The sequence below is a fragment of the Sorex fumeus genome, unplaced genomic scaffold, assembly GCF_029834395.1.
Source record: "Sorex fumeus unplaced genomic scaffold, SorFum_2.1 ptg000044l, whole genome shotgun sequence".
NCBI lineage: Eukaryota > Metazoa > Chordata > Mammalia > Eulipotyphla > Soricidae > Sorex > Sorex fumeus.
This window is the reverse complement of record NW_026606101.1, coordinates 34,481,004-34,499,787: the sequence shown is the minus strand read 5'-3', so window position 1 is coordinate 34,499,787 and position 18,784 is coordinate 34,481,004. Positions and strand designations below refer to the sequence as shown.

General features: G+C 36.2%; 1 protein-coding gene across 2 annotated transcripts in view; it reads right to left on the bottom strand.

Moving 5' to 3' along the window:
* MACROD2 (mono-ADP ribosylhydrolase 2) overlaps nt 1–18,784 on the bottom strand; it is a 2,391,823-nt gene that overhangs the window by 138,036 nt on the left and 2,235,003 nt on the right. For both annotated transcript variants that reach the window (XM_056121300.1, XM_056121301.1), the window contains exons 12-13: nt 6,611–6,673; nt 2,557–2,625 (exon numbers count right to left, since the gene is read on the bottom strand). In XM_056121300.1, coding sequence (XP_055977275.1) covers nt 2,557–2,625; nt 6,611–6,673 — 132 coding nt within the window. The remainder of the gene's footprint in view (nt 1–2,556; nt 2,626–6,610; nt 6,674–18,784) is intronic.

The following is an 18,784-nucleotide window of genomic DNA, read 5'->3' as shown; positions in this document are numbered from 1 at the left end:
TAAAATAAAATTTTGAAAAATAAAAAAGGGAAACTCCCTGGAAATGAGCATCTCTTGCAACCCAGGAGAGAGATGGGAGGGAATTCTGCAAGCCAGACTACCATTATGGATGAAGCCTGAGGCCACCTCCGTTTCGTAATGTTGACCTGATCTTTATACCCTCACAGTTGCTTAAGTCTGTGTAGCCTTGACATGAGGGGTAAAATATTATTAATGTTTTTTATTAATGAGGGTCACCTGCTCTGTCCTTAACCAGTCCTCAGGCCAAGAGATTGATTAAAAAAAAAGAGCAGAGAGATAAGTGTGGAGGTTGTCGTGCACACAGTTGACCTGAGTTCCATTTCTGCCACTCCATGTGGTCTCTTGAGCCCTGGCAGCCAGGAATGACTCTGAGAATGGAGACAGGAATAAGCCCTGAGCACCACCTGGTGCACCTCCAAACAAACAACTAAAAATGGCTATAGTGGCAGGAGTCATTATACAGCAGGTAAGAGTAATAGTGCAGCAGGTAAGGTGATTCCTTTGCATGCAGTCAATCCAGGATGCATTCAGGGCACCATATCATCCCAGAGTTCTGCAATGAGTGATCCCTGAACAGAGAGTCATGAGTAAGTCCTGTGTATAGGCAGGCATGTCCCCAAAAGTCAAACAAAAAAGAGGCAATAAATAAGAAGAGTACCACAGTAATTAAGATGTGGTCTGTGCTGTTTCGGGCCACCCAAACTCCCTAAATATGAAGTACATATCTTTAAGCTGCACACACCCTCATTAACCTCAGTTTTCCAGGATTATCTCAAACAGCACAAAAATTGTCTCATTCAATGTCATTTACCCAAGGTCAAGGCCCCTTCCTATGCAGTTGATATCAGGTTACATATCAATTAGAGTTATTTTTTTTGGGGGGAGGGCTATGGTGAACATCTGGCATTGCTCAAGGATTCTTCCTGGCTAAGTGATTGGTATTAGCTCCTCTGGTGGTGTTCAAGGGACCTTCAGGTGCTAGGGATCAACTCCTCCCTTGGGAATGCTAAGCATGTATACTATTCTTTTGAGCTATCTCACCCTCAATGGAATAATTTAAATAAACAGATTATTTTCCCCACAACCAAGGCATTTTAGAAGCTCGTGACACCTTGAGACAGGCTGCCAGTTCTCTCAGAATGCTTACTTCTCAACTGCTCCCTCAAATGAGTTATGCTTCCATCATATCTCTTCTTAATAACTGTCTGTTCCTTATATCAATCAGAATTTACCTCTAAGAAGCTCAATCTTCACATGTTACAGGTGAAAATTTGAGCGATGTGTACTACTGTTTCTGGTGAGGTAGATATAATTACCATCTCCATTTCACTGATTAAAAAAAACACACTAAAGTTCCAAGGGATTGATTCTTTATTAACTTCTTGTTCATCATTTCAGTTATTTGTCAAAGTTTATGTAATTTTTAATAAAAATGCTAGGATTTAAATCATAACCATCTGACCCTAGATTTCATAATCACCTTCACAATATAGGAAACCTCTTTTAGAAAAATACAGTTACAAGGTAACATGAAGTGGAATGAATGATACAAATAACTAAGGATAAATTTTTTAAGACCAATTTGATTTTCTATATACAAATTCAGAAAACATCTATATCAAGTATGAACCTATTTTCTCTACATTCTAAACTAAAATTATGAATTCAGCATTTGAAGAGAGGCACACCTAAAATTTCCCAGTAAATCACATGGTTTACCAGATGTCCATTTGTACAAATACAACAGTCTAGTAATCTATTGTACCTGGAATGTTTTTAGTAGTTCTCAATGACAAATAAAAATATTACCTCTTTTAATGGAGAAAGTTAATCAAGGGAGAGTGAAAAGGGACTGATTGGCAGATTGCCTTTCTATCTTTCTTTCTTTCTTTCTTTCTTTCTTTCTTTCTTTCTTTCTTTCTTTCTCTTTTTTGTTCTTGCAAGGCAGACCCATGCCAGCTGTATTATCTCCCTGGACCTCGCTTTATTTTATTTGAAACAGCTCATATCTAAAGATCTTTTTCTTAAGCCCTATAATCTTCAAAAATTTGTACAATTTTGAACTTAATTTTTCTACGAGAACCAAGACAAATTTTTATGGTAGAAATGTTTTTGTCATTTATTTCTAAGGATATCTTTCAAACATTGGCTATATGTTGAAAATGGAACTCTCTTGTAGGTGGTGCCCAAGTGCCACTCTTTTGAACTTATTCCTGAATAGCTGTAAATAGAAAAATTGCCTAATTCTGATTTTGCAAATACACCTCTTTCTCATCTTCCTTAAAGATAATTTTTATGAATGTTCTCTTATTTTATGAAATGGTTTACTTTTCAAAGCAACAAATGTAAGTGAATATATAAATTCTAAAAAGAACATAGAATAAATAAGAGTGGGGGAGGTATTTGACTCTGTTGGAAATAGAAAGCTTAAAGATTAGTAGACAGAAGTCACAGCCTTATTTTTCCATACAAATTGAATCCAAATGATAATGTGCTAAGAGGTTACAATTTCCAGGTGATTGGGTGTCATCTTACCTTCATCTTTACATGCTTCAGCTGCCTCTTCTGAAACAGGATTGGTCACAGTAGCAGAGCTGACACCATCTACAAAGTAGAGAGAAAAACACTGTATTAGAGTTACTATGTGCCAAGCTGTGTTCCCAGTTTACTGCATCCACTTCCTCACTGCATCAGGAAGGAAGAGTGAACTTTGTGCTCTACATTAAATGATCTTTGAAAGAGTTAGTGGTGTTGCCTCTCCTTTATAATTAATGAACAGAAACCTTCAGTTAAGTCAGAACCCAATGAACTACAAACTATTTTGATGAACACGATTTGTCACTACTATTTTTCTTGGCATTTTGTTACTTCCCTACTCCAGAAGAACAAGAACAGCACATTATTTTTCTTGGTAATGGATTGTGGAAGAAAGCATATCCTAACAAGTTTCTACAAAGGGATTTTATCTGTATGTTCTTAAGTCTGGTCTTTTTCTTTCTTAGCCAAGCATTCTAGTGAGCCAGCCTGCCAAACTGCAGGGAGTGTGTCTGATAATGTTAATGTAGAGGCACAAGAGAAAGGTATCATACGCAGGAATTTCCAAAGGCATTTTGGAAATTTCAAACCATCCAATAGAGGTTTATCATCCCTCACGGCAACAATTGACCTCAGAAGTTCGCTTCCTTTTCAATTTCATTAGCACCAAAGTGATTCATTCATGATTGGCCTCCAGGACAAAGGAAAGTTAACTTATATTAAAATAGTACATTTAAGACACAGATAATTATTAAAATGGAGAGAAGTTACAGCAAGTAAAGATGCCAATTTTTGTCAATAATGTATATATGTCAGCTACTTTCAAATCTGTCTCTCTTCCTCTTAGAAATCTGTATTCATGTATCTAAGTGACTTTTATTTCATTCCATATGGCAGAGTCCTCTCATATGTACTATGGCTAAGACTTCTCCACAAAAAAATTGTGCCTATGGCCAGTCTTTCATGTAAAATATCAGTAAGTGGTGCCATCATTTCTTTAGTTAGTGATCTTAGCGCTTATCTTAGATGCTTCTTTCCCCAGTGCCTCTCATTTACTCCATGAGCACATCTTGCAATTTATAGCTCTGCAATATAACACATATTAGTCCATTTCTAAAAAACATCACCAGAGCTTTTTTGCTGCAGCCTTCTAATGGTCTCACGCTGAGTTATTTTGACCCATTTCCACTAACAGGACAAGTATATTAAAATGTAGATTGTGCTTATTTAATCATCTGTACTTAAAACTTCCCACTGTATTCTCTTTGTATTTGTTAATAAAATAAAAATTCACATTATCAGATATAATATTGTCCCCTGACATCTCTTTTATCTTTAATTAATTTATTTTTCAGTTTGGGGGCCACATTTGATGGTACTGAGGGCTTACTCCTGGATTTCTGTCCAGGGATCACTCCCTTTGTTTTGAGTAACCCTATGGGATACCAGGAATTGAATCCAGGTCAAATTTATGGAAGGCAATCACCCTACCCCCTGCACTGTTGCTCTGGCCCAAATGTTCTCTTTTTATATCATGTTTATCTTAATCCACCACTCATTCTTCTTCACATGCTAAATTGCCCTTGAAGGATTTGCATAATCTGGTCTTTCCATTTTTCACATCTTACCATCCAGTTTTTGTTTGAATAAACTCTAGGGGATTCTCTCCAAATTCAGTAAATGAAGTATCTTCTCAGTAGTCCTTCTATATTACCTAATTTATATGTAAGGCACTTATTACAATCTTACAACATTTGCTTATATTAATTATTTTGGGATTCCAACACTAGAATACATACAAAGCTGCTTAAAGCTTTTTAAGAAAGCAGGGATGCTCTGTTCATTTTTTGCTACTATACCCCAAGGCAGAGAGTAGTACCTACAAAAACACTTGATATATATTTGTTAAAAGACTGAGGATTATTAACTATGTCTTTCATTTCATTTGATTATGACAAAAGTCAAAACTGCTGTATCATGCTGTTTTGGGAATATGTTTTCTTTGTGATATGGAACTCAAAATGAAGTTGGTTGTTTTATGGATTGGAAAGTATTTGGGGGGTCTGGGGGAAAGAATAATAGAAAATAATGGAGTTTACTGATAAAATTTGTATCTATTGTATCTTGCATTTATCTATACTTGGACTCAGGAGTATATGAAATGAGCAGAGTAGAAAAAACAGTATATGTTCACATTAACCAAGATAACAAATTAATAGTTCCTTCTGGCTTTATGTAAATCAGCAGGCCCACTTGGAATTGCAAGAGAAGCCTTCAGTTGTTTTTTTTAGGATGCCTCATTATCTAGAAGGTACCAAATTTGTGATAAAAATGCTATATATCTAACAAGTTAAGAAGAGGACTTACATTAAAGCCCTTTTTGCTTTCGGGTAAGATGATCTCAAATCAACAAGACAAGAGCTAAACAGAAAACTTAGTAACAGGAAAAGAATGAATCAATAAAACACATATATGTACTTGCACATGTGTATGTGAGTGTGTGTGTGTGTGTGTGTGTTTGCATACACACTTGAGAAAAAAATCCATGTGAACAAATCCAGCTTAGAAGAGAGCAGTGAGCAAATAAAATATGTGTGGCCTCAACATTTAGAAAATAGTCTTAGGTATCAGCATTTAGTTAACCAATACTTGTCATAGTACCAAATAGTAAAGACAGTGTTAGTTTTTTATGTAAGACTCATCTGGAGCATAAACATATGTGAGTTAAAAACTGGAAGATGGTTTGGGGCCAGAATGGTAACATACTGGGTGGGCATTTGCCGTGCATGCAGCTGGCTGGGATTTGATTGCTGGCACACATATGGTTTCCTGAGCCCTGTCAGGAGTGATCCCTGAGTGCAGATCCATGAATAACCCCTGAGCACCACTGTGTGTGGCTCTAAAACAAAACAACAACAAGAAAAAAGAAGCTGGGGTTGGTTGGGTTGAGCAACAGTCCATTTCAAAAACTCATTGCACTGCAAGGAACACATTTTAGCAAACAGAGCCAGCTGACCCCTGGAGCAGCTACACAAGGTCCTTGCAGTTTTGCTTCAGTGCTTTCTCTGATTGGCCTTCTTCAATTTCATCTTCAGGTTAATTATAAAGTTTTCATTTCTATAGCAAAAGTTCCAAGGTTAACATAGGAATTTTTCAACAAAAAAACTTACCATACTACATGGGTGGGTTGTTTTCAAAAGCTCAGCCTAGGGTGAGCCTGGCTCATGGATAATGCCCACTATTTCCAAAGTGCCCCTCTGTGGGGCTCATTAGAGCTAGGGGCATGGCAGAGAAACTAAAGGAAAGATGGGCATTATTATTCTGCTGGCTATGTTTGTAAGCACATGCTATGCCTATCACTCTTTTAAAAGAGTATGCCTGAATATAAATATGTGTAGGAAGAGATAAGTCGAGGGTGATGACAATCTCTTTTGAGTATTAAGTGTTATTTTATTTTTAGATGTTCAATTTATAAACTATAGTGAATGTTCTACAGTCAATCGTCACATCTGCTCTTCAGTGAAAAGAGATATCAGGGAGCCTTTTGATCTCATATATAAACAGGTATTTTGGCAAGGCAGTCTTGTTTTGCCATACCATCTCCATACAACATGCGAAACATGTATCAGAGGCATGATACTTCTAAATATGATGCAAAACAGTAAGAAATGCCTATTCACTGGGAAGGAAAGTCAATTATTAGCTTCCTTTAAACGTTTTTTCATTTCATTTTTTTTCCTTTAAGTAAATCTCTTCATTCTGTTCTACCATAAACTCTGATTTGGCACTTTTAATCTCTACCAACCCCTTACAAAGTATTATTAAACAAATTATCATTACATGGAAGAAAAACTGAATGGAGAATGAGCCAGGAGAAGGTAACCTTTTAATTGGAACCATTGTCACTCATAATTACTAGAGCTGTGGGCTTCCTGTGGGAGATGTGAATGAGGACGAAGTTGTCCTGGTGAAAGGGGATAAGAGTTTTCAGAAAACAGTACCAAGGAAAGCTGTTTTTCACCTCTGTGGATGAAGCTTAGGAATATGAGCCCACCTGCTTCTTGGTTCTGTCCTTCCATTTCTTCAGTACTTTGTTTTTCCTCTGGATCATTCTCATCTTTCAAGAAAACCACAAAAGAATAAAAAAAATTGAGTCAATTTATAAAATATCTCTTTGTGACTAATACACAACATTGAAATTAATTGTGACCAATGTAGCATGACTCCCCATAAGCAAGGCGCAGAGATTAATCAGAGGCATGAAACAGAAAAATTACCTACATAAATGGGTGCATTTATTCTCACCCCTCCTCACATGGTTTGCTTGCTGAAATGTTGAATGCAGTAAACAAAATTTACTGAACAGTCCTAGTAACATCTCTCTCCAGTTGCATTCCCCCCCACGCAATACAAGTTTTAATTGCAATATGTTTTTCTTCCTTGCTGTGGGCATATACAATGAAGTCTACTAGAATCTAGCTTAAATTTTCTTTTGTCTTAAAAAAATTTAGATTTATGTGCAGAAAAAACTCTTTGGAGGCAAATAAAGGCATAATTTTAGAACTCATTTCTATGAGGCTTTCAAACGTTTTTATTTGGAAAACTTTAGAAAATAACAAATTTGTATAAAATAATACAGATAAAATGAAAACATAGTTATATTACAGAAAACAAAAGCAGCAGTCACCAACATCCATTACAATAAGAAAAAGATAGCCACATATCCTTCATGTTTTTAGTAGCAGAATTTACCTCTCCTTTTCTTGAAACTGGATGAATTCAGTGATTTTTGTTAGATCAATGATATATGAACCTCCAAGCCAAGACCTCAGGAGACTAGCTGCTTCTACTTTCTCCCTCTGGGAAGTCAGTCAGTTACCATGCCAAAAAGATGCTCAGGCTAACCTACTAGACAGAGAAACACATGGCAAAAGAGGGCCATGTGATGAAGAGCAAGGGCCAGTGTGAAGTCTAGTTTTTATCTTCCAACACAGCCCAGGTGCCATGTGAATGCAGTCAAGTAATGACCCCGGCCAGTACTGCAAGGAGCAGAGGAATTGCTCGGCAGATTCCTTTAGGAAAATTTTGATCCATAAACAGGCTCATATCACCTAACCTTGTTTTGCTTGAATGCCCTGACCCACAACCAGTTCTGAATCCAGAGGCGAGAAGATGGGGAATCTTTCCCTGAGAGAGATTCTACCAGCCAAATGAAAATAAGAACCTGAGACGCAATCAGAAACATTTCACTACACAGCAGCTCTGGAAAAATAAGCCAGGGAAGAGCCTCAGATGTGAAAATAGTTAAAAGTGGCTTGAATGACAAAAACATTTTCTAAAAAGAAAATAAAGCAACACTGAAAGTACCGACACTTATGTTGGGGAGGAATGTTATGAATGAATAGTGGAAACGAATGTCTAGCATTCCTTTTGGCCAGCATCGTGCCATGTATCATGGGGGAATTCAGGAAAAAAAATATTAATAGAAGGACCAGTGGTGGTTCTATGGCTACCTACTAAATAGCAATGCTCTAAACAGCATGTTTCCAACTACCACACGACTATCTGAACTTTCATTTATTCTTGTTCTCTGAGTAGGTGACTGCTTTTGTTTTTCATTTCTCAGGAAAAAAGTACCAGCCATCACTGCAGTTCTTGTTTCTTTAACAAGGCTAACATGCTGCAGGGCAGATGTCAAAAAACAAAACGTAGGTCAGTATTTTCCCTCTTCTGTCACAAACGGGTTTGTATTTAAGCAAGAAAAATCTGCCAGCTTTATTGTCTTCTCCTACCCTTCTGCTCTGACAGATCTGTTAACACAAATTCTACGATAGGCTGAAGTCTGCAGTGACAAGGCTGCCTTGAAAATGAGTCCGTTTGCTATATTTTCTACAGAGCCGGAGTAACAAGCTTTCTGGAGAAGAAAGGGAAGAGATAAAGGGTAAACAGCAATCAAATCACAGGCAGGTGAGGAGCTGGTTCCAGCAGTCTTAAGAAAGGAAATATGAGATCAGGCCCCAAACCCGACTTTATAATGATAAAAAAAAAATCAGTCAGGTTGTTTATTGAATTTTCTGATCCTGGCTTTTTCACTTTTAATCTGTATTTAGGCTCATCCTACTCCCAACACGGCTCTCCAAATGGCATGCTTTTATTTTCCACTTTGAGCCTTGGCTGTACTTGTGGTATTTCTGCCCATGGGAAAGAAACTCAAACACCTGGCATGTTTATTATGGTGTAAATGCATTCAGAAGGATGCTGGACGTGCCATTTGAGTACCATGCCACCCCAGATGAAAAGCTGTATTGCTCTCATCCATTTCTGAAAGAGTGTGTCCTTCCATCCAGCAGGGGGAAGCAGCGCAGAAGACTTGCTTTAAAATCCAGTTTATGCATTCTTTGGTGATTAGACCAGCATTCGGTTCACTTTTTTTTAGAAATGTCATAAGGCCTCATTATAAAAACAACAACAACAACAACAAAAGCCACCACTTTCCATTCATTTGAAATGCCTCAAATGGGTGAGTTCTTGGCGAAACAGTGGATTTCTACTGGTGGGGAAAAAATTCCAGCAGCACATAGTTACCCGTAAGTATTTGATAAGAACAGGGTTGTTATTATTATTTTTTAATCAGCCTTGTTTCTCTAGTTATCTTCACAGGAAGCACATAAACAATAAAAAGTCAAGTAGAGTGAGGAAGATAAACTTGTGGTTTTTAGAAAGGATTTCCTACAAAAAGTGTGAGGAAGTGACAGGCTACGCTGTTAGCTTAAAAGATGTCACACTGAAGCTAAATTCTCTTTGTATATTAACTGCACTTTTAAGATCACTTCAGATAATAAAGATAATAAGAGTACTTCAGATAGTAAATTTCTCCAGAATTCATACTGTCACTTAATACTTCCCTTTCCCATGCCAAAATAATATAGTAGCCTGAGAGAATTCTAGTGGTCACAGCATTTTTATTTCTCCAAGATTAATATCCTGTTTCTCACTATTTTATCCCACACATATTGAGCTATGTTATATACAAGGTATTTTAGAAAATTTCCAGAAGTGTATACGAAAGGAATCTTACTGAAAAGTAAATTTGCATAAATGAAAGAAATTCACCATTGGTTGGACAATGCTAATAATAATTCTGTCCATGTTTAATCTATGTAAAAGAGTTTAACAAGGGCAAAATCTCAATTTCAAGGTCATAAATATTTGAAGTTCCTTTTGTGAACTGTGTATTAGAGAACAAATGCAGCCCAGTTGCTAGGGAAAGAACTTGTTTGAATACTGTTAGTGGTTGGTTCAAAGGCCCCACAATTTCTAGACAAGGACAAATCATAAACAATTGTCATACAGTGCTCTGCAGAATAGATTGTTGTTCCCAATTTTTCAGTATCCTGTAATAGATTGTACATAACAGTGTCCTTCCACTGTGGCAGAGAACACTTCCCACTTTATTGATTTTGAACTAGCCAATGTGACTTGATTTGGCTAATGAAACTTTAGTGGGAAAGATATGCGAAGCAAAGGGCTTAAAAGTGCCTGCATAATTGAGCTTTGTGTTTTTTGTGCTCATAACATTTCCTGTGAAAAAAGTATGCCCCTGTAGGCATGGATTTGAAAGGATGAAAGATAGATGGAACCGACTTCAGTCCAAGTCACTGTCTGGAACAAACTCCAGACAACTCACAGCTTAAAATAAGACAGCCCAGCTCTGTCCAGCTACACCAACTGAACCACCATCAACTTACAAACTCCTGAGCACGAACATAAATTTCTCTTTTACAAAGCACCATACCTACAGTTGTTTGTTACAAATGTTATTGTGATAATTTCTGGCACAGGTGACTTTTCTCAGAAGTTTGCATTCTTTTACTTCTAAGAAATTCTCTCTTTAATTTAGCATTATGTTGTCCAGATACATTTCAAGTCTCTAAAAGATACATACTTGGAAAAAGAAATTGTGCTATCTCAATGGAATGCTCCGAAGAATATAAATTTTTATAAAAGATGTTTCTATTTTATTTGATAAAGTTAGGTGAACTTTTATTCAATAAAGTTAGCATAATAATAATGATACTTATCGCCACTTAACATTTATTGTGTACAGACTACTTTCTGTCTAGTACCTAAAGTAGCTGAATTACCAAGTTTAATTTTTATAACAACCCACTGTGGTAGATATATTATTATCCACATTTCAGAGGTGGGGAAAACCGAGACACAGAAATATTAAGAATTTCTCTAGAACCCACAACTAGCAAGGGATGGCAAAACAGTTTCAACCCAGAGAGCTTATAATACATTCCATAATTGACTCATTGGAAACAATTAATATTTGTTGTCTGGGAGGAGATTTAGATTATGAATCAGCAAAATGTGGGAAAATAGTAATTAATTTAAAAATATGTGAAGAAGTAAACAATATCCTCATTAAATTAATATAGAAGACACAATTTGAGCTAATCTTACATTTACTGCAATCCTAAACATTTTTAATGCTGTGAATATATTTTTATCTTGAAATAATTTTAAACAGAAAGTTATAAAATTACAGGAAAAACCTTCCTTCCCCACCACCTGAACTTATTGAAGAGTAGATAAAATTACTTTCATCAACCCAGAAAAACTTTAGTATATATTCTGTAAAAACAAAGACAATCATCCCCTATAACCACAAGAAACCATCAAGATCAGAAGATTGGCATTGATGACATTCTTACTATGTAAGCCACAGACCACATTTAAGTTTTGAAAATTCTCCAATAATATCCGTCATAACAATCTAGGATCACACACTGCATTTAGTTGTCATGCCTCTTCAGTCTTCTTCAGTCTAAGTCAGACATGCCCTTCAGATCCTGCCTAACCTTCATGTTTGTTGTTTTCCACCTCAACTATTAGTGTAAATAGTTATTCTATATGGTTTTAGGGAGCAAAAAAGAAAGGAGTGAAAATGAGTGCCTAAATTTTAAATATTTGTTCTAAATAATAATCTAATATACTTATTTAGAAAATTAAATTTCTCAGGTTGTTGCATTATTATTATAAGTATCACATGCATCTTTCATTGCAAATGAAAGGAACTTTACAGTTGAGTAGTATCTTAATATGAGCTGCTGCTTTTTAAGTATCTCCAAGGTATCAGGTACCGCATACATTTCACTTACAGTCCAAATCTCACAGTAGTCCTTCTGAGTTAGACTTTAATAAACATTTTTACAGATGAAGAAATCATGGTTGTGGGAGGTCAAGTAATACCTCCATAGTCCAGACAGTGACAGAGCTGGGACTTAAATTCAGCTCAAGATTATGACAAAGTCTGAGTTCTCTCTTTCTTGCCTCGCAGATTCCTGTGACCTCCTTCGACCTGTTAGATCTAAATTATATGTCATCCTGCTATTCCTGTTATACCCACAGCACCAGAACAGGGCCAAAAATTCACTAGGGACTCCATTAACACTTGTCAAGGAATTAAGGAGGAAACTTCACTTTCCCTTAAGCAGTAATTATTTTTTTTTGCTTGTACCATATAGATCTCAATGTAGAAAAGACTTGGTCACCACTGGAGACAAAACTTTATTTGTGAACCAGCTGTGGATAGTTTTTAAAATATCACCTTTTTGGTTGTAAATACCGGTGCCCAAAAGTCAAATGTGGTGAGGCATAGAGTATGCGTTTCTGTTCTCACCTCCTGGCAGGTCTAGTTTCCACCCCCTCAGATCTTTGTTCAATTCTATTTTCCAGTGATGTCTTTGCCAAAGAGCCCATATAACATGGCAGTATCTCTCTGCACTCCTTTTCCCACTCTAATCCATCTTTAATTCCAAATCTTTTTGTTCTCCTTTTTAAATTTTGTTTCTTAAGACATAATAGGTGAGAGGTTGGAGCCATAGTATAGCAGGTAAAATGCTTGCCTTGCACATGGCTGAACCGGGTTTGATCCCTGGCACCACATATGGTCTTCTCAACCTGCCAGGATTGATCCTTTAGTGCAGAGTCAGGAGTAAACACTGAGTCCAACTGGGTATGGCCCCCAAACAATCAAAAGATAATACAGATGAAATTCTAATATATAATTTGGATAAGTCTTATATTCACTCTTATGTGTTTTTGCCCCCACTTTAAAGTAAACCCCACCAAGGCATTGGTCTTGGCTTGCCTCACTGTCTGAAGCTCCTCTGCATATAAAATGGGCACAAAGTAGGTGTTCTAGATATAAATGTGAATTAATAAGAAAAAATGTTCAAACTTTGCCTGCTCTTACTTGCCCAGTTCTCAAAACTTCACTCTTCTATTTCAAAACCATCTATTTATGAAATATATGCTTTATATATCATGTAAGACAGATATTTTCAAGTGGGATGGCCTAGATATGTAGTTTAGACTCGTTGGAATAATCTGTCATCATTGTGTCTTCTTAAGAAGCTGGAACAGTTAGTGAAGGTAGCCCTACCCCTAGCCCTGGGTATTATGTTGGAACTTGTTATAAAGCAGTTAACTAGACTAATAACAGAACTTCCTCAGAAGGTAGTGGAGCAAGTTAAGAGTTTGGAGGAACATTAAGCAATACTCTCCTGCTGCCAATACTGATTATGCTTAAATTAAATTCAAACAGTATAACAATCACAGCCCATTCATAACCCTGAGTATGCAAAACTCAGAGATTAGTCTTAAATTATAAGACAAAGAGGCACTCATCTTGATGCTGTATACTTTGAAAAGTGCCCTGAAACAATGCTGTTTATAGAAGAAAAAAATAGTGTTTGTACATGCAGAGGGAAGAAGAAACAATCAAACCCATTATTTTTATTTACTTATTTGAAAAATTGGGGGAGTAAATCTGACAATGCTCAGGGGCTACTTCTGGCTTTGTGCTCAGGAATTACTCCTGTCAGTGCTCAGGGGTTAATATGAAATTTTGGAGATTAGATGAGGGTCAGCAGCATGTAAAGCAAGAAACTTAACTCCTGAACTCTCTCTCTTGCCCTAAACATGCTATTTGTAAAGCATATGTTTCTGTTAAGAGGCTTATAAGCATAAGTCTTCCTTGATAAAAGTAACCACATGAGACTAGCATGCTTCAGACTGTCCCTTCAAAATTTTGTTATGATGGTAGAATGCTAAGTGCTGAATTAAAACCCTCAACAAATGTTGCCTAATGGATTGAGCTTTGTAACATTTTCACCATGAAGGCACAGGCAAAACACACCAAACCTTGTGGTGGCATTATTTTTCCTTTTTCAACTTTAATGAATATTTTTTGTGATTTACAAAGTTATTGATAGTTGAGTTTTATGCATATAATATTTTAACACCAATCCCACCACCACTATCAACTTCCTTCCGCCAGTGTTGCCAGATTTACCCCTCAACCCGAATCCCCTCCCCACCCATTCCCGCTTTCAACTTGACAGGCACATTACAAAATTTTGGTAGTTGCTGCTTTGATCTCGTTTTGAGTTTTGTTGCATCTATGTTTTAAATATATGGCTATAGCACTAACCCATATCACAAGTATAACTGATGCCTGTTCACCCATTACTTCCAGTTCTCTTCTTCTCCCCTTGATTTCTTTCCTTCTCTTTCCTACTCTCTTAACATTGTGATCGAGTGGTATAGCCATACCGCTGTTACTAAATTTCTTCATCCAGTATTCTGCATACCACAAATAAGAACGATTATTAACCTGTGCTTGTCTTTCCCCTTCTTCTGGTTTACTTCATTCAACATGATATCTTCTAATTCCAACCATGCTGCAACAAATTACGTGATTTTGTCATTCCTAGCAGCTTCATACTATATTCCATTGTGTTTATGTACCATATCTTCATAATCCATTTGAGTTTGTTGGGCACGTAGGTTAGATTCTGTATCTTAACAATTGTACTGAGTGTAGCAATGAGTAATAGTGAACATATGTCCTTTCGAGAGAGTGCTTTTAAGCCCTGGGGGGACATGTCCAAAAGTGGTGTTGCTGGATCAGAAGGCAGTTCAATTCTAAGTTTACTAAGAGTTTTCTATACTGTTTTCCAAAGGGGCTGAGCCCATCAACATTCCCACCAGTAGTGGATGAGCGTTCCTTTTTCAAGTGATGGCATATTTTAGTATACAAATAGCACAACACAATATAAAACAATTCTAAATGCCATACATATCCTTTTAATAGGTAACTTGTAGTTCTCCCATGTGGTACATTAATAAAAATACTTTTTCTTTAATACCATTAGTTTTAATCCAAGAGTTTTTAGTACTTTACAAACACTATTTATTAGTACAGTCTTCCTGGGGTATGTTGCAGTGTTTTACAGAGATACAAAGCATAAGGTATACAATCAATAACCATTTGGGAATGACAACAATAAGAAATATATTAATGTGAATATTTTCCTTATCAAGATTAGGAAACCTACAAATGGAAGTTAAGTAAAGTTCACAAAATCTTCCAATAATATTAAATACCAACAAATATTAGAATTCAATGCAGGCTTATGTCTATGATCATTGTATTAGCAGAATTATGCTGGTGATTTCACCATAAACTATACTGGGTTTTAAATATCCTCAGAACCTTGTGGAAAAAACACTGCACCATAGTTGGAAAAATTATGAACAGAATAAAATTAACATAATAACATTACTATTTTTAAAACTGAATTCTAAAAACTTTCTCCTTTAAACAGAAGGACAATGACATTTTGACTGATTTTAATTACTAAGGTTAAATATCATTCTAAAAATTACAATTCTTTGTATTGTCACTTATGTTTCTGAATTGAGACAACTGATTTGTGCCCACCCATTTGTTTACAATCAGCACACATTGTGCTCTGTGCAGACGTAAAATACAGAAATGGCAAAATGAATTTGATTTCTAACTGAAAAACAAAAAGTACTTAAAGTTGATCCTTGTCACTGTCACTGTCCTCCCGTTGTTCATTGATTTGCTTGAGCTGGCCCAGTAACATCTCCATCGTGAGACTTGTTACTGTGTGCGGCATATCAAAAAAAGTCACAGGGAGCTTGCCAGGCTTTGCCCTGCGGGCAAAATACTCTTGGTAGCTTGTGGGGCTCTCCAAGAGGAGCAGAGGAATCGAACTCGGGTCGGCCATGTTGGCCACTTGTAAGGCAAATGCCCTAACACTGCACTATCGCTCCTGTCCTAAAATGATCCTTAAACAGAAGAATTATCTCATGAATAAATTCAAAGCTATTAGTATCTTTGTCAATAATTAATGTTTGTTGAATATCTACAAAGTTCAAGAGGGTGGAAAGGGAATAAAATAGGCTACTGTAAGACAAAATCTCTTCCCTCTGAGAATTCACACAAGAAATAAGATGCTGATTTAAGGAGTTGCTCTTGTCCATTTAAGATGAAAATGTGACATAGTCAAGACAATTATCCAGAGATAAATACATAATTTTACTTCATATGTGCAGATGTCCATAAATTTGGTGTATTTGAGCTGAATTAAATGGGAACTATTTATATAAGTGCTTCAATTCACCACTATCCTCATATAGATCTTTGAGAGATCACTTAAATGTTCATATGCTGAGTACAAGTGTCCCATAGGGAAAATACAATTCAATATGAGACTATCTAAAACTGCAGTCGGTATCACATAATTATGGAATAGAAAAACCCTCATTTTTGCTTCATTAGCACTTGCATCATTTAAAATAGTTGTCCTTTAAGTGTTGAAACCTTAAAGAGTAAAAATATAAATTTTAAGATGCTGCTCTAAAATTTCAAGTCCAGCAATGGATTCTCCGCATTTGTTTATTTGTTTATTTTGGTTTTGAGGTCACACCCAGTGATGCTACAGGATTACTACTGGTTCTGCACTCAGGAATTACTCTTGGTGGTACTCAAGAACCCCACTGCGTGCTGGGGATTGAACCAGGATAGGCTGCATGCAAGGCAAACACCCTACACAATATACTATCACTCCAGCCCTGGACTTTGATATTTCAATGTAATTTTCTATTAAGTAAGTCCTCCATCAATATAGTCTAATAGATGATGATACTTGAACTACTCCTAAGCTTACCAACAAGGATAGAAACAATGGTGTTCTTTTTAAATATTTTTTTTCTCTTTTTAAAGACTGTAGAATTAGGGATAAGGTTTTAGCATTTCCATCTCTAACAACTCCTCAGGTGGTGAATCTGATGAATATCTGAATCTATTAATTGAGTCACTTCTTAAAAACTAAAGTAATATTTTGTTTGAAAAAAAAACAAAAATTCAATTTCTCATGAAGTAGGTGTAAACAGTTTATTTTATTTTTAATTTTTTTAATTGCCCATCTTTGCTCTTGAACACTTGTAATGGTATGCTCTATTTTTTCTAATCTCAACAGGTGGCTTGTCCTGAACAAGCAATGCAGAGGCAGTCTTCAATCATAATTGTAGTTAGTAAGTAAATTAATTTTCTTATTTCATGCTTCTTGAGTGAGAAAACTCTTAGGCATATCTCACTTTCCCAGAAATCTTCTACAGGATCCAGGTTCAGCTGCCCACAGAGAAATTTACTTATTCATATGACTGAATATGAATATGTAATTTTTTTTCCTTCCCTACCTCAATTTCTTGGTATTTCCCAAGACCATAGCATACAACTCAACTGATTGCACTTCAATTCTTGTCTTAGAGTTAACATTTTTGAACCATAAAAATTACACAAACATCCTATCGCTCAACTGTTAAGAGTGCTAATAGAGGGAAATACAGATTGATTTCTAATAAAGTTATCAGGAAGAGATTCCCTTTGGAAAAAGTATTTAAACTGACAAGTTTAAAACAACTATTAAATGAAAATAAATCAGTAAAAATTAATAGAGCCAAAAAAGGAGAGATGTATGAGTCTTTCAGATAGAGTGGATATTGTGCCCAAAGGCCCTTATGTGAGAAAGATCATGATATTTTTGAAGACTTGAAGGTAATCAACAGGCTTCAAATAAAATAGTGAATAGTATAAGACAGGTCTGAGTAAAAGATTGCTTGGAAAATGGGATAAGATGAACTGAAAGCAAGGGGATGTTCTATGAGTGAGCTTGTATACCTGACTATAGGTGGGAGGGTATATGTGACTGATTCCACATGCTGAAAACATTCACAAGAAAGGGAGTAAAGCAAGAAATGAAACCATGTAAATAACATTGGTCACATTACAGAGGTCTTTGTACCCTTGCTAAGGAGGGAGTTCCTTTCATGGAAAGAACCATCCAAGGATTTTCCAATGATTTTCTCACAGTTGATTTACAAGGTACAGGTTATTTGGGGTAAGTAACCTACATGGAATTATTAAACTACTCCAGGCCAGAGTTAACAAAAGTTTGAAGTACAATGGTGGCAGGTATGGAGAATCAGCTGGCTTTGGTGAGTGGTTGAGTGGAATTATGAAAATAAGGACTTGTGACAGCCTCTACTGTAAACAACTTGAATGAACCTATTAATACTCTAACAACCTCCTGGTTGAGATAATGTAGGTTTGAGTACTCGAAAAATAACTCTTAGGGTGTTAAATCAGGATTTGAACCTCAGTTATTTAATGTTCAAAGTGTAATCTGTTATTTACCTTGCACTGTGCTTTCTAGAATATTTCCCAAGCACAGGGCCTGGGGACACTGGAAGTTGGGGAACTATTATTGGGGAGCCTGGAATGGGAGACGTCTTTGTTTAAGACACTCATAAACTGGTTAGTGGAGATGTTTCCATAGAAAGGAAGGGAGGTCAAATCGATGGAGAGAAAAAAAAATAGTTCAGAAGCTTTCCTAAAATAAATCTAAAAAATTTGCATAATACCTATGTGAATGTAAATTTCAAAAGTAAACAAACTTAATCATTTTTACTGTAGTTAATATACTTGTTTATGTTTTTGGTTGACTTGCTGTTTCACTATTTTGTATCTCTGTGTGTTGTATATTTTACTTTATTTTGTGATTGAATTACCATGAGATACATAGTTACCTGTGTATGATCAGGTTTCAGTCATACAATGTTTCAATACCTATTCCTCCACTGGTGAACATTTCCCACCGCCAATGTCCCCGGTTTGCCACCCTACCTTCCTAGCCTGCCTCTATGGCAGGCATTTACCTTCTTGCATGCTCTAAAGTTACACATAGGAACATTATCTTCTGTCAGCCCTCCTGGCCAATCTAAGCAATGGAGAATGCTTTTCTTAAGACACTATCCCATCTTGGTGTTTAGCCTATGATTTTTA